The 15,203-nt window shown below is 37.6% G+C and overlaps 1 protein-coding gene across 1 annotated transcript; it reads right to left on the bottom strand.

Moving 5' to 3' along the window:
• Nucleotides 1-6,098: 6,098 nt before the first annotated feature.
• On the bottom strand, nucleotides 6,099-8,366 carry LOC131239882 (mitotic spindle checkpoint protein MAD2). The gene is made up of 7 exons (XM_058237781.1): nucleotides 8,178-8,366; nucleotides 8,064-8,079; nucleotides 7,422-7,552; nucleotides 7,198-7,318; nucleotides 6,639-6,742; nucleotides 6,434-6,555; nucleotides 6,099-6,324 (listed from the first exon to the last, which is right to left on the bottom strand). Exons 1-7 carry the CDS (start codon nucleotides 8,248-8,250, stop codon nucleotides 6,268-6,270), a joined length of 624 nt encoding a protein of 207 aa, XP_058093764.1. The 5' UTR covers nucleotides 8,251-8,366; the 3' UTR covers nucleotides 6,099-6,267.
• Between the last annotated feature and the right edge of the window lie 6,837 nt (nucleotides 8,367-15,203).

Genomic DNA, 15,203 nt, shown 5'->3' with positions numbered 1-15,203 from the left:
GGTGTCTATTCGACGCCAAATAATGATAAAAGTTCTTTGAATATTTTCTAAGTAATCATTGAATAATAACAAATCCCCGACAGAGTCACCATTTTGTTTTGACTAGAAACGAATGTATTTCGTTTGGAGAATTATCTTATTCAATTATAACAAAGAAAAGATAGAGAGAACAATCATCACAGATTTCATTGATTTTGAGTTTCAATTACATCTTTATATTTCCCTTGATTTTGAAACAAAGTACAAAGAATCTATGCAATGAATGAAAGGAGAAGCAGGGGCAATTTCGACAGCATTTCGGCATAGCTGATATTCATCTTCTTAAAAGAAGGATTGTGTGGATATGAACATTTTGTATCTTCGCCTGAATCAAAGAACACTTGTATATTTGAACGAATTAGATCACTCTAGCATCATTTTGGCTCTTTTGTAGCAATCTCTGCTCAACGACATGTCGTTGCGCGGTCCAGTGCAATGGGTAAAACCCATTATTTCCTTCATCTTCTTCTCCGAAATACCTTTAGAGTCTTTATCTTCTTCTTCTTCTCTGGAGCTCTGATCTTTCTCGTTGTGTGCAGATGAGAGTGGGAGTGGGGTATTTATAAACTTTCACACGTATGAGGCCTCGTTTCTTGTGCCGTGGGCCCCTTTTCACGTTAGAAACACAACAAATTTGCGTAACAGGTCTGTTGTTGCGCTGATTCGCGCAATAGGGCCATTCGTTGCATGGGTCCACGCAAAAGGGTCGTTCTATGCGCAACTGCACTCTGCGAGGTCATTCTGCACAACTGCACTCTGCGAAGTCTGTTTCTGCACATCTATACTCTGCGAAGTTTATTTCTGCACATCTGCACTCTCGAAGTCTGAAAATGCATTTTTTGTGCACCAACATGCGCAACAAACCAAACTCCTATCGACTCATGTATTTTTTGTGCCCCAACAATGGGAGTAAACATAAGTCTGTTGCTGATAGAAAACTAACTAAAGTCTCTTGCTCGTCTCCACCGGGAGTGTACGATAGGTCCTTGTGTAGTAGGGCCGTAAAGGTTAGATGTGAATTTGATTTAAAACCGATATACTCTAGGAGAGTGCATCCATCAATAGTGGAGTAGGAAAACCGAACCAATTGATTCTTATTAATGCTTTTGAGATTGATTAGTAGAATTATATAAATGCTCGATTTGAATTGTATGCTAGGCACTTAACTTGTAATGCACACACAAGCTCACTATTAAATATATGTTAGTTGCTTCATTGGAATATGTTTATAATAATCTATGTGATTGGACCCACTATTGGCTTGTAAGCCTTAATATTAAATTGATTTACTTAGTTTTAAATTGGCATATTAATTTAAGAAATTGAGCTTTAATTGGCATCCACATCACTTATGTATGTCCATTAGGTCCAATGCACTCTTCATAGGCTGCTTAGAAAAATACACATTGATTAAATGATCCAAATGTCCAGTTAATAGCATGAAAAATGAATGAAGAAGAATTTTCGTAGTAGATGGATCGTTGCTTCATTGGAATAATTTAAGGAATTGAGCTTTAATTGGCATCCACGTCACTTATTATGTCCATTAGGTCCAGTACACTCTTCATAGGCTGCTTGGAAAAATACACATTGATTAAATGATCCAAATGTCCAGTTAATGACATGAAAAATGAATGAAGAAGAATTTTTGTAGTAGATGGATTGTTGCTTCATTGGAATATGTTTTGTAATAATCTATGTGATTGGACCCACTAATGGCTTGTAAGCCTTAATGTTAAATTTTTTTACTTAGTTTTAATTTGGCATATTAATTTAAGAAATTGAGCTTTAATTGGCTTCCACATCACTTATTTATGTCCATTAGGTCCAATGCACTCTTCTTAGGCTGCTTAGAAAAATACACGTTGATTAAATGATCAAAATGTCCAGTTAATGGCATGAAAAATGAATGAAGAAGGATTTTCGTAGTAGATGGACCGTTGCTTCATTGGAATAATTTAAGGCATTGAGCTTTAATTGGCATCCAGATCACTTATTATGTCCATTAGGTCCGGTGCACTCTTCATAGGCTGCTTGGAAAAATACATGTTGATTAAATGATCCAAATGTCTAGTTAATGACATGAAAAACGAATGAAGAAGAATTTCATAGTAAATGGATCGTTGCTTTATTGGAATATGTTTTGTAATAATCTATGTGATTGGACCCACTAATGGCTTATAAGCCTTAATGTTAAATTTTTTTACTTAGTTTAAATTGACATATTAATTTAAGAATTGAGATTTAATTGGCATCCACATCACCTATTTGTGTCCATTAGGTTTAATGCTCTTCATAGGCTGCTTGGAAAAATAAATGTTAATTAAATGATCCAAATGTCCAGTTAATGACATGAAAACGAATGAAGAAGAATTTTCGTAGTAGATGGACCGTTGCTTCATTGGAATATGTTTTGTAATAATCTATGTGATTGGACCCACCATTGGCTTGTAAGCCTTAATGTTATTATTATTATTATTTTACTTACTTTAAATTGACATATTAATTCAAGAATTGAGATTTAATTGACATCCATATCACCTATTTATGTCCATTAGGTTCAATGCTCTTCATAGGCTGCTTGGAAAAATACATGTTGATTAAATGATCCAAATGTCCAGTTAATGACATGAAAAACAAATGAAGAAGAATTTTCATAGTAGATGGACCGTTGCTTCATTGGAATATGTTTTGTAATAACTATGTGATTGGACTCACTATTGGCTTATAAGTCTTAATGTTAAATTTTTTTACTTAGTTTAAATTGACATATTAATTTAAGAATTGAGCTTTAATTGACATCCACATCACCTATCTGTGTCCATTAGGTCCAATGCTCTTCATAGGCTGCTTGGAAAAATACATGTTGATTAAATGATCCAAATGTCCAGTTAATGACATGAAAAACGAATGAAGAAGAATTTTCGTAGTAGATGGACCGTTGCTTCATTGGAATATGTTTTGTAATCTATGTGATTAGACCCACTAGTGGCTTGTAAGCCTTAATGTTAAATTTCTTTACTTACTTTAAATTGACATATTAATTTAAGAATTGAGATTTAATTGGCATCCATATCACCTATCTCTGTGTCCATTAGGTCCAATGCACTCTTCCTAGGCTGCTTGGAAAAATACATGTTGGTTAAATGATCCAAATGTCCAGTTAATGGCATGAAAAATGAATGAAGAATAATTTTCCTAGCAGATGGACCTAGTTATAGCCATATGCATGGCAAGGTTGTCATGCTTTTGGCCGATTAGATCATCACGCATTGAAACTTGGGGGTCGTTTGGATGCCTATAATTTTTTTAGTTGTAAACACATTACACCTAAAAGGAATTTCAGGTGTAATCGGTTTATATGCTATTTTGTTTGGCTTTTAAGTGGTAATTTGTTCACAAGTAAATAGATTGTGTGTTTGGCTAGCCTGTAAAGTGATTACAATGAGTAAAGTGGGTATTCATACCATAGAGCTTAGGTAATGAACCTTCCAAAATCCATAAATGACATAAGAAAGATTTGATTTTTTAGGACTTTCCAAGCATTCAAACAACCCATTACAATTTTCATAACTGATGGACCCATTACAATTTTTGTTTGGATGCCTATAATTTTTTTAATTGTAAACACATTACACCTAAAAGGAATTTCAGGTGTAATGTGTTTACAATTAATCTGGTCACATGTAAACAGATTGTAGCCATATGCATGGCAATGTTGTCATGCTTTTGGCCGATTAGATCATCATGCATTGAAACTTAGGGGTCGTTTGGATGCCTATAATTTTTTTAGTTGTAAACACATTACACCTAAAAGGAATTTCAGGTGTAATCGGTTTATATGCTATTTTGTTTGTCTTTTAAGTGGTAATCTGTTCACAAGTAAATAGATTGTGTGTTTGGCTAGCCTGTAAAGTGATTACAATGAGTAAAGTGTGTATTCATACCATAGAGCTTAGGCAGTGAACCTTCCAAAATCCGTAAATGACATAAGAAAGATTTGATTTTTTAGGACTTTCCAAGCATTCAAACGACCCATTACAATTTTCGTAGCTGATGGACCCGTTACAATTTTTGTTTGGATGCCTATAATTTTTTTTAATTGTAAACACATTACACCTAAAAGGAATTTTAGGTGTAATCGGTTTATATGATATTTTGTTTGGCTTTTAAATGGTAATCTGTTCACAAGTAAATAGATTGTATGTTTGGCTAGCCTGTAAAGTGATTACAATGAGTAAAGTGGGTATTCATACCATAGAGCTTGGGTAATGAACCTTCCAAAATCTGTAAATGACATAAGAAAGACTTGATTTTTTAGGACTTTCCAAGCATCCAAACAACCCATTACAATTTTTGTAGCAGATGGACCCAGTTGTAGCCATATGCATGACAAGGTTGTCATGTTCTTGGCCGATTAGATCATTTGGATGGCAAGGTTGTCATGCTCACAGGGGTCATTTAGATTACAATGAATAAACATGTCCATGGCAAGGTTGCTCTTGGCCGATTAGATCATCATGCATTGAAAGTTAGGGGTCGTTTGGATGCCTATAATTTTTAGTTGTAAACACATTACACCTAAAAAAGAATTTCAGGTGTAATCAGTTTATATGATATTTTGTTTGGCTTTTAGTGGTAATCTGGTCACAAGTAAACAAATTGTGTTTGGCTAGCCTGTAAAGTGATTACAATGAGTAAAGTGGGTATTCAAGTAAAATAGATTGTGTGTTTGGCTAGCCGATTAGATCATTTGGATGGCAAGGTTGTCATGCTCATAGGGGTCGTTTGGATTACAATGAGTAAACATATGCATGGCAAGGTTGTCATGCTCTTGGCCGATTAGATCATCACGCATTGAACTTAGGGGTCGTTTGGATGCCTATAATTTTTTTAGTTGTAAACACATTACACCTAAAAAAGAATTTCAGGTGTAATCGGTTTATATGATATTTTGTTTGGCTTTTAAGTGGTAATCTGGTCACAAGTAAACAGATTGTGTGTTTGGCTAGCCTGTAAAGTGATTACAATGAGTAAAGTGGGTATTCAAGTAAAATAGATTGTGTGTTTGGCTAGCCTGTAAAGTGATTACAATGAGTAAAGTGGGTATTCATACCATAGGGCTTGGGCCTTCCAAAATCCATAAATCACATAAGAAAGACTTGATTTTTTAGGACCCTAACACACTAAATGGATTGGATGTCTTCCACGCATCACAGTGGGCCCCAAATGCAATCTAGAAGTTTTTATGGTGGACGTCTCATCCTTCCTTCATGTCTTCCACGCATCACAGTGGGCCCCAAATGCAATCTAGAAGTTTTAATGGTGGCCGTCTCATCCTTCCCTCATGTGGTCTATTTGATAATGGACCAACTGTTTTTTTAAGGTCACATGACAGCATCAAGGTAAGTACATGATGGATAGATTGGATGTACCGTAAACATTATGGTGGGCCGCACATATCATGAGTATATAACCATTGTGTTCTAATATGCATAATGCCTTTCCAGCCGTAAAGACTTTTCCTGTAATATTGTAATATGAAACATAGCTCTTTTGTTTTTTTGCTTTTTTTTTTTTTAAACGGGATTTCAAATTCTAGCTAAAAGCTGTAATATGAAACATAGCTTCTTTTCTCTCTCTTTTTTATTTTATTTTTATTTATTTATTTATTTTTTTAATTATTATTATTATAGCTGATTTCAAATTCTAGCTAAAAAGCTGTAATATGTTTATAGCCATGCATCCAAACAGCCATTGTAATCAGATTACCTGTAATACCTTTACAACTCGAGGACTTTCCAAGCATCCAAACGACCCATTACAGAGAAAATTCCAAACTAATTACTGTAAATTCAGTTCAATAGAGAATGCCAAGATGCAGCCTAACTGCAGTAGGCTGCATTAGGTGTTAGCCAATGACTTCAAATTCCTCAGTGGAATTGATATTGGAACCACCGCACTAACCCAGTGCTTCAAATAACTCAGGAAAACAAAATAATAAAAAATAATAATAATAATAATTTTAAAAAAAAAGAAAAAAACAAGAAGCTACTGTATTAGTGAAAGGAGGGAGCAAAACCTGCCCGCCAAGCCTCTTCTTCATTTGGTTAAAACAAGCTTCTCAACCATACGAGCCCAAGTGAATAGATATTCACAAAAAAAAATTCATTCACGCCAGACAACAAGCCATGAAAAAATGAAAGAAAAAGAAAACAAAGGAAAACACTATTGCTCGTCCCATTCATCGTTCTTGTATGAGACCAGCGTGTCCACCTTATGTATCTGCAAAAACCCACAGGGAAAACAAGCGAAAAAAAAAAAAAACACATTAGTTTCAATAAATTCAAACTACATGTTCTGTTTTCGAAAAAAAATAATTTATCAATCTTACCTTGGTATCGAACGAATGCAATTTCACCATTTGTGGGTTTTGAATCAATTTGGCATCGCTTTCAATCCAAGTAAAGGGCACAGCCACATCTGTATCAGTATATGCTAATACGTCGAACACGCCTGAGATTAAAGGATTCAATCAGATATATGACAGAATGAACCCGCTTAATAGAATTCATTTAGACAGTATAAGGAATACTTACAAGGTTCATCGAGGCATGGCAAGTAAGTAATGCAGGAAGCGATCTGTCGCATGATCGCTTGAATCTCTCTCATGATCTCCTTATCGCTCTTCTCCCTCGAGACCCTTAAAAACTCGAATTCCACAAACGGATAAGGGCATGAAAGTAAAATGATCGCAAATGCGATTAACAGATCAAAAGGAATGACGATTAACTGCTGTTTTCATTCTGGACAGCATTCTGTACGGCTGGGGCCCAGCTTCTAAATCCAGACCATTCATTTGGTGGCTCCACATTGATGGACAATTATGAGAAATCCAAGCTATCCAACATCTGGTCTGAACATGGACAGTTGTAAAGGAAATATAGCTGACTAACCCCCCCAGAAGGAGTCCAAATGGAAGTCTGGTATTGTTGATGAGGAGATTTTTGTTCCATCACCAGATGAACTATCTGTAGATGCTTACAAGGTGGGCCCCACCTGTACGGATTTTCTGTCTCAAATGGAAGTGACGCTGATTCTTGTGGAGGCCTAAGTGTATTGCCCCTCAAAAGGAAAATGCATTTTGGCAGAAAATACCCCTTCTCGACGACCTCGCTGTCAGTTTCAATGTTGAAATTCCATCTCTCAAGAACCTCAGAGGTGGCTTTGCTCATTATCACAAGAACAACCCTCTGCAGTTTCCCAGCTTCCAACCATTCTTCAGAAATTAAAGAAAAAAAATGTTGAGAATCATAGATAGAGAGAAAAAGAAAAGATGGGGTTCGGAAGATTGTGAAAGATGTGATCGACGATATATGTACCTGATAGCTGGGACGTGAGATTGGCAATAAAGGATTTGACACCCTCGTCCTGAGTCAGCAACATGGAGAGACCGTACTTCTTCACCTTGGCAAAACTTTCTTCAGGATAAACGCCTCGATTGTAGAGAATGCTGGATTTTCCATTAAAGACACACTTCAAGGGTTGGATAAAAAGGGGGATTGAAATAAAAACAAAGAGGACCGTTTTCCATAATTTTGAATGATAAAAACAATTGATCTGATGGGTCCCACATTGTGCAGGATATCACAAGAATCTCCAGTATTGGAGGATAATAGCATCCAATCTTTCAAATTGGCATAAACACAGAGGAATCGCTATCCATCGTTTGAATGATCAAAATCATTGATATGATGGGCCCCATACAATGTCCCAAGAATCTCCAATATTGGAGGATCCTAGCATCCAAGCTTGGGGTTTTCCCCATAGAATGTGAAACGTTGACCGATCATTTGTGGGCCAATGATTGAATGAATAGGATTGCCCAATCTTGGAGATTTTTATTTTTTATTTTATTTATTTATTTTTTATTTTTTATTTTTTGGCATGGGAACAATCAAGGTTCCCGTAATTACAAACTTGAAAAGAACAAATGGGTGGATTTTCAACTTTCGAGCACTTACCTATTTGCTGCATAACCTGTTAAAAGGGGCAGAGATTTCCAGAAATCAGAAGAAATTGGATGAAAAAAAGAACCGTTAAAGGAAGAAAAGAAATAGGAGGAAAGGGTAAGATACCGAAGAATTCGCTGACGATGGCGGCGGAGCCACGGAGGGTTATTATATCTTTGGATATGGTTCTTGAAGCCATTTCTGTTCTTTTTTCTTGATTTGATTTCAGTAGAAACAGAGAGATTTCTTTGAAGGAAGATAGAGAGAAAAATGGTGATGAAGAAATGTAGAAAGGAGAGAGAATATGATGAAATGGTGTTTGAGAGAGAGAGAGAGATGGGGAAAGGGTAACGGCTAGTTTTTTTGGGCCAATGCTCCAACGGTTACTTCTGAAAATTTGAATTTCTTTTGGTTCCTTCGACACTGGATTAGGTGTTACCACGGTAACACGTCAGTGCGTGTTACCCTTACCATGTGGGGACACTTTGATGACTACTTTTTTATATATACACTGTCCATCTGCTTTTTCCAAATAATTTACGAAGTGATACCAAAAATTTAATATATGAAATTTTCAGATGGACCACACAACAGGAGAGAGTCGTGATTGAATTCCTACCGTTAAAAATTTTTTGGGGGTTATAAATGTTTTGGAACAAGAAAATCTTTGTTTTTTCCATTCATTCTTGTCTATTTGACCTTATCAACAAGTTGGATTTTAAATAAACATTACTCTGGGCTCTTGTAAGTTTTTAATGGTAGGCATTCAATCACAATTGTTTACTTTGGTGTGGTCCACCTATAATTTAGATCTTCCTAATTTTTATTTCCATCAATTAAAATGGGTTGAAAAAACGGATGAACGGAGTGGATATAAAAAAATCATTAAGGTGGGCCATACAGTAAGGGTAATAGCCGCTAATGTGTTACCCGGTTAACGCTTGATCCACTCCCGGTTCATAAATGCCTGTAAAGTGGGCCTCGTTTCCTCATGGGCCGTTTGATTTTCTAATTACCTTGGTAATCAAAGATAAATGGGTAATAATTATTTACCTACGTATTTTCGGTTGAATTTCTAAGGTGATGTTTACGGCCACCTTTCATTAATAGCATTCCTCGCGTCACCCGAGGAGAAAAACATTGAATCGTGGGCCAAACGATGTATGTCTTATCCACACCGTCCAACCCTTTAGCTAGTTCATCTTACGGCATCATCTAAAAAATGAGACAGATTCAAATCTCAAGTGGACCACACCACAGGAAACAATAGCAATTGAACTCTTACCATTGAAAGCTTCCTGAGGACCCCCGAAGCTCTGTGACTTTGTAACCTAGTGAATAAGCTGGATGACAAATAAACATCAATGCGGCCTTAGGGAGAAAACAACTTTCAGCTGTTGATGACACCCGAAGCTTTGTGACTTTGTAACCTTATGAATAGGTTGGATGACAAATAAACATCAATGTGGGCCCTAAGGAGAAAACAACTTTCAACTGTTGATGTCTTTATGATCATTGTTTCCTAATGTGTGGTCCACCTGAGGTTTTGAATTTTCTCATTTTTGGACCAATGTCTTAAAATGTGCCTTTAAAAAGGATAGATGGTGTTGATTAGTCAAATATATCATGATAAGGCCCACATATTTAAATCAGCAATAACATTGTTTTTACGGACCGAATTTCAAAACGTAGTTGCCAGCTAATTTCAAACGGGTTGAGTAAGTCATGATTACTTATTTCTAGGCATTTACCGGGAAATTAAAAATCAAACAGCAAGATAATCTCGATGCGGATTTCGAGCTAAATCCTTTGTCCGACAACGGGATGCTAGGTGGGCCCACCATAATGTTTGTGAGAAATCCACACTGGCTATCCTTTTTGCAAGCTCATTTTATTACATGCAATAGGGTGGATCCAAAACTCAAAACTTAAGTGGGACACAAGAGAGGAAACCACGGGACTCTATGACCATTGTTGAAACATTGATAATGCCATAAGAGTTTTGTAAATGTTTATCCCCTCATGTCACCCTTTCCTTTAATAATCAATCACTAAGACTTACGTGTGATTTGCACGGAACTGCATGGTGCATTCAAAGATCTGACGATATTTACGGAAAAGATATCTTAATAATAGTAGCGGGAGTGCATTAAATGATGCCGTGTCATTATCTGAGCTACCGATGAAGAAACAATCACGGGAAATGAATTACAGGAAAAATGACAAAAGGAGAAACAACGGAAGCCAAGTAGTGGTGAACAATTATGGCAACAGTCAAGACATGAGAATGACCTACATGGCCAAGGTAAAGCTATAAATAGAAGATGAATGCAAGAGAAAGATTTCGTCTCATACCAACCCAAACAAACGAAACAATTATCTTTCAATTACCAGTCAATATACATTCCATAGTGTAATTATTTACTTTTCCTGTTAAGCAAATTACATTTCTTAGTATAATCTTTCACTGTTTAGCCTATTGTTTACATTCCGTAGTGTAATTTGTAACGGTAACCAAGTAACTGATAACTTTTAGCTGTAGTTTAAGTCTACGCTCGTGCGCTGGATTTAGTTCATCACTTATAAAGGTGTTTTATAGCTGCTCTTCGTGATCGACTGTAAGAATCCTTTTTTCAGTTCGCTTTATCTGTATTGAAAAGTGCTTTCATATGAAAGACAAACATGTAACCCATTATCAAAGGACGAACTCCACCCTCTGAATATCACCTGATCAAATTTTACACATTGAATGAGTGGCTAAATAGGCGATCGATCTCCTCAGATCTCGGTCATACACTATATGTCTGCATATACTGGTGCTTGGGGTCATTGTTGTTTGGTTTGAATTGAAGCCGCAATTTCAATTTTGGCATGCATGCACATGAACGACCGAAACAATAGCAACAAGTTTTTGGCATGCCTGGTGGGATCCTGTCTCTAACTTACCGGTGCAGTATTGCCAATTATGAATAGAAGAAGCGTTCGTATTGCTAGGGTCGATCCTTCTACGCCAACTGCACCACCTCTAGTAGAGGATGTGCTAGTTCCAACAACTCCCGAGGCGCTGAATTTAAATAATAGTCCAATGCATGCTACTGGGGATCGGGGAAGAGCATTGACTTCTTGGATCGTTCTTTTAGAGGAGGTAGCTATCGTGATCCAAGATGTATAGATGAGCATTCAACATGTGCAAGAATATGGAAGGGCCCGAGGAGAGTAATTCCGTATTCAAGCTGAGAATATCAATCAATATATGGCTAGCCAGACTGAAGCCATGCATCGACTGATGGCTATGATGGCCGAACCAACACCATCGATAATGCTGAGGGAAGTTCTATCAACAATATAGCTTCGCTGCCACCCTTGCCACCTCCGCAACAAAATCCACCACCGGTCCTTTTCTAGGAGATAAGAACTGTCCCACCTCCTATGGAAGTTAGGCGACCGAAGGGAGAGGCTAAGGACTTTATACATGAGAACATAAATCAAAGACTACTAGGAGGATTGAATCCCCAACAGTTCCCTAGATTCCATGATAATGTGAACCGACTTGGTCTAGACTACCTACCAGTTTTAGAACCTCAATGGATGGATTGTTACTAGATTATACAAATTGTCCGAGAAGTTACTGGTCAAGTATTCGGCCGCAACACTATTCCGGTGTATCATAAACCATACCCCGAATAGATAGATCAGCAACACCCATTGCCAAGGAACTATCAATCGAACTTTGCCGTATTTTGAGGCGAGCCTGGTCAATCGACCATCAAACATGTTGGCCGATTTACAATGTAGTGTGGAGAATTGGCCAACAATAACTATCATAAATTGCAGTTATTTTGTCATTCACTAACAGCAACGGCCTTTACGTGGTATTTAAATATATTACCAGATTCGGTACACACTTGGCAAGAGATGGAAGAAAATTTTCACACTCAGTTCTTCTCTAAAAATAGAGAAATTACTATGGCTGATCTCGCCTGTTTTCGACAGTTGCCCAGGGAGACGTGTGAGAGTTATATCACAGAGTTTAAGCGGGTAAAAAGCTATTGTAAGGTTGTCATGATCGAAATCGAATTTGTGCAACTTGCACAAGATGAGCTTTTATACAAACTTCGTAAGAAGTTCATAGGCACAGAGTTCATAGATTATACGACCTAATTAAGAATGTCTCTCGCTATGAGGAACTTTTGTTAGAAGAACTAGGCAAAAGAACTCATCATTAGGGATGTATTACAGTGACCCAAATTACGAGATCGTAATTGTTGAAGTGGTGGCTAAAAAACCACTAGTATGTTCTACTCTGGTCAAAGTGGAATCAACTGCTTCGACCGTATAAAAGGCTCAAAAGGTTTACACCTTTGACATCACTAAAGCTGACAAAATATTTGACATTTCGTTGGCTGAGAAATTTATCAAAATACATATGAATCATAAGATACCATCGGCCGATGAATTACAAAAGACTGAATATTACAAATGGCACGGAACTCGGTCTTATTCGACTAACAAATGTGTTGTGTTCAGGAATGTTATCCAAGATCACATCGATCAAGGATTTACGAAATTTTCTAAGAAAGGGAAGGAAGCCATGTTGATTCATACGGATCCATTCCCATCTAACATGACTAATCTGAGGGATCATCTGTGGTTGAAGGTCGATCTCCACCCAAGCAATCAAGGGGAAGTATCACATCGACCATTACGAGGGCGTCACTTACTCTCCCATTCAAATGATAATCAGTCGAATGTTGTTACAAGGGCCAGTCAGGCCTCTCAGTTTTAGGACCGGTGTGCTCGAAGAACTGTTTCTGGATAGGGAGACCCCCTCGAACCAAAATGGAGAGATCATTACATGGCCCCTCGGCCAGTTAGAAGTAACGACCGTCACTGACCACAATAGATGGCTCCCACTTATAGCCAGCAAATGGAACCGCCAAGCCAAAGGATGGTCAAACCCGCTACAACATGAGAAGGAATATGGAAGCAGGTTACACATCCAAAATTCTCAGCATTGCCAGAAGCGTTAACTCGGACCCAAAAACATCAATGGCAAAGGCATCGGACCATGGTAAGAAGGAAGTTAGAGGAGAACGCAAGGCCTCCTTGGTCAGAAATAGCCTTGCCTAGGCCTTTCTGGAGAATCTCAGTACCCGAATGCCAGGTAGTCGTAAATACAGTAGGCGCAATACTTCCTCCCGTGTTACAAAACCAGGACTCAAATGTTCTCGACCAGACTAATCGGTCGATGAAACCTAAGGAGAAGGACAATTATGGTAACTTATCAGACTACCTCAGTGATGAGTGTTTCCCGGCGAACGAATGGTTGGCTAATGAGTTATCGTCGACTGCTGAATTTGAATTTCTTTTAGTTCCTTCGACACTGGATTAGGTGTTACCTCGGTAACATGTCAGTGCGTGTTACCCTTACCATGTGGGGCCACTTTGATGACTGTTTTTTTTATATCTACACTGTCCATCTGCTTTTTCCAAATAATTTACGAAGTGATACCAAAAATTTAATATATGAAAATTTCAGATGGACCACACAACAGGAGACAGTCATGATTGAATTCCTACCATTAAAAAATTTTGGGGGGTTATAAATGTTTTGGAACAAGAAAATCTTTTTTTTTTCCCTTCATCCATGTCTATTTGACCTTATCAACGAGGTGAATTTTAAATAAACATTACTCTGGGCCCTTAAAAGTTTTTAATGGTAGGCATTCAATCACAACTGTTTACTTTGGTGTGGTCCACCTATAATTTAGATCTTCCTAATTTTTATTTCCATCAATTAAAATGGGTTGAAAAAACGGATGAACGGAGTGGATATAAAAAAATCATTAAGGTGGGCCATACAGTAAGGGTAATAGCCGCTAATGTGTTACCCGTTTAACCCTTGATCCACTCCCGGTTCAAGTGGGCCTCGTTTCCTCATGGGATGTTTGAATTTCTAATTACCTTGGTAATTGAAGATAAATGGGTACTATATATTTTCGGTTGAATTTCCAAGGTGATGTTTACGGCCACCTTTCATTAATAGCTACTTTAGCCAACCAACCCCGCTACGCCGGGTTATGAACCCGGATTTGCAAAATACCCCTAGATCGACGGTTGTTTCCCTGTTTTAATTTCGTTTTTACTATAAATAATAAGTTTTAGTTTGATTATAACTCTTCATCCGTCGGGCTTTAGGAGTTGTGCCCAATGTGAAAAGAGCTTAGAATAATTAGGAGAACGGTTTGGTGAAGCCAAATAGGACACTTACTATTTTTGGCCGAAAACCTTGCGCACTAGTAGACATCACGACCGTCTATAAATACTAAGTTTACTATTTATAGTAAGTTGCGGATTCTAGGAGTTTGAGTTGTAGTTTGATTCTGATTTCTTTCCCATTGCTTGGTACCCCTATTTAAAGGGTTATGAACTTGTTTTTACTCATTCATTAATCAATTTTGAATTTATTAGAATTTATTTCTATTTTCTGCTTTCTTTCCTCGTGGATTCGAGAAGTCTCTGTGAGGAGTCCAGAGAGGTTCTGTGGATTCGGAATAGTTATCCTCTTGAGGAAGACGGTGCTCGACCTCATGTCCTCCCCTGCGTCAAAAGTGGGCCTCATTTCCTCATGGGCTATTTGACTTTCTAATTACCTTGGTAATTGAAGATAAATGGGTAATAATTATTTACCTATATATTTTTGGTTGAATTTCCAAGGTGATGTTTACGACCGGCCACCTTTCATTTATTCTGCAAAGCTTAGGGTTAAAAAGGGTTTAGATGGATGGGATTTGAGATTGCTACGTGGCAAGATCTCATGTGTTGATTTGGAAGCATAAGGTGTAATTTTGGCTCAAGGGAGGGGTATCAAAGCAATTTTTAGATTTTGCACATACATGAAATAAGTAGCGAGGATAACAACACACAAATAAGCAGCTGGTCGAAGTACAACCAATTCCATGTGGCGAGCAACACCCTAGGTGCCACTCATCTTTTCTTTTTTGCTTTAACTTCGGAGGGAGGCCTCCCCTGTACACGTGGACAGGTTTGGTCCTCCGAAGTTACCTTGTTGTCTCCCCTCTTCTCTGAATTGGGCTTTGGAATGGGCTTAGGCCAAAATGGGCTATGGGCTTGGTTTGACAAGGTGAGTTG

Source organism: Magnolia sinica, chromosome 3 (genome assembly GCF_029962835.1).
Source record: "Magnolia sinica isolate HGM2019 chromosome 3, MsV1, whole genome shotgun sequence".
In the NCBI taxonomy this organism is placed as follows: Eukaryota; Viridiplantae; Streptophyta; class Magnoliopsida; order Magnoliales; family Magnoliaceae; genus Magnolia; species Magnolia sinica.
The sequence above is the reverse complement of the archived record's forward strand: the minus strand, read 5'-3'. Positions and strand labels throughout refer to the sequence as shown.

What these genes read in the sequence shown, in the direction of transcription:
- LOC131239882 (XM_058237781.1), bottom strand. Translation starts at nt 8,250, where the DNA reads ATGGCTTCAAGAACCATATCCAAAGATATAATAACCCTCCGTGGCTCC. An exon ending in TCTCACGTCCCAGCTATCAG is followed by an intron (nt 7,319 to 7,421) that starts GTACATATATCG and finishes TAATTTCTGAAG; the next exon opens with AATGGTTGGAAGCTGGGAAA. An exon ending in GCCATGCCTCGATGAACCTT is followed by an intron (nt 6,556 to 6,638) that starts GTAAGTATTCCT and finishes CTTTAATCTCAG; the next exon opens with GCGTGTTCGACGTATTAGCA.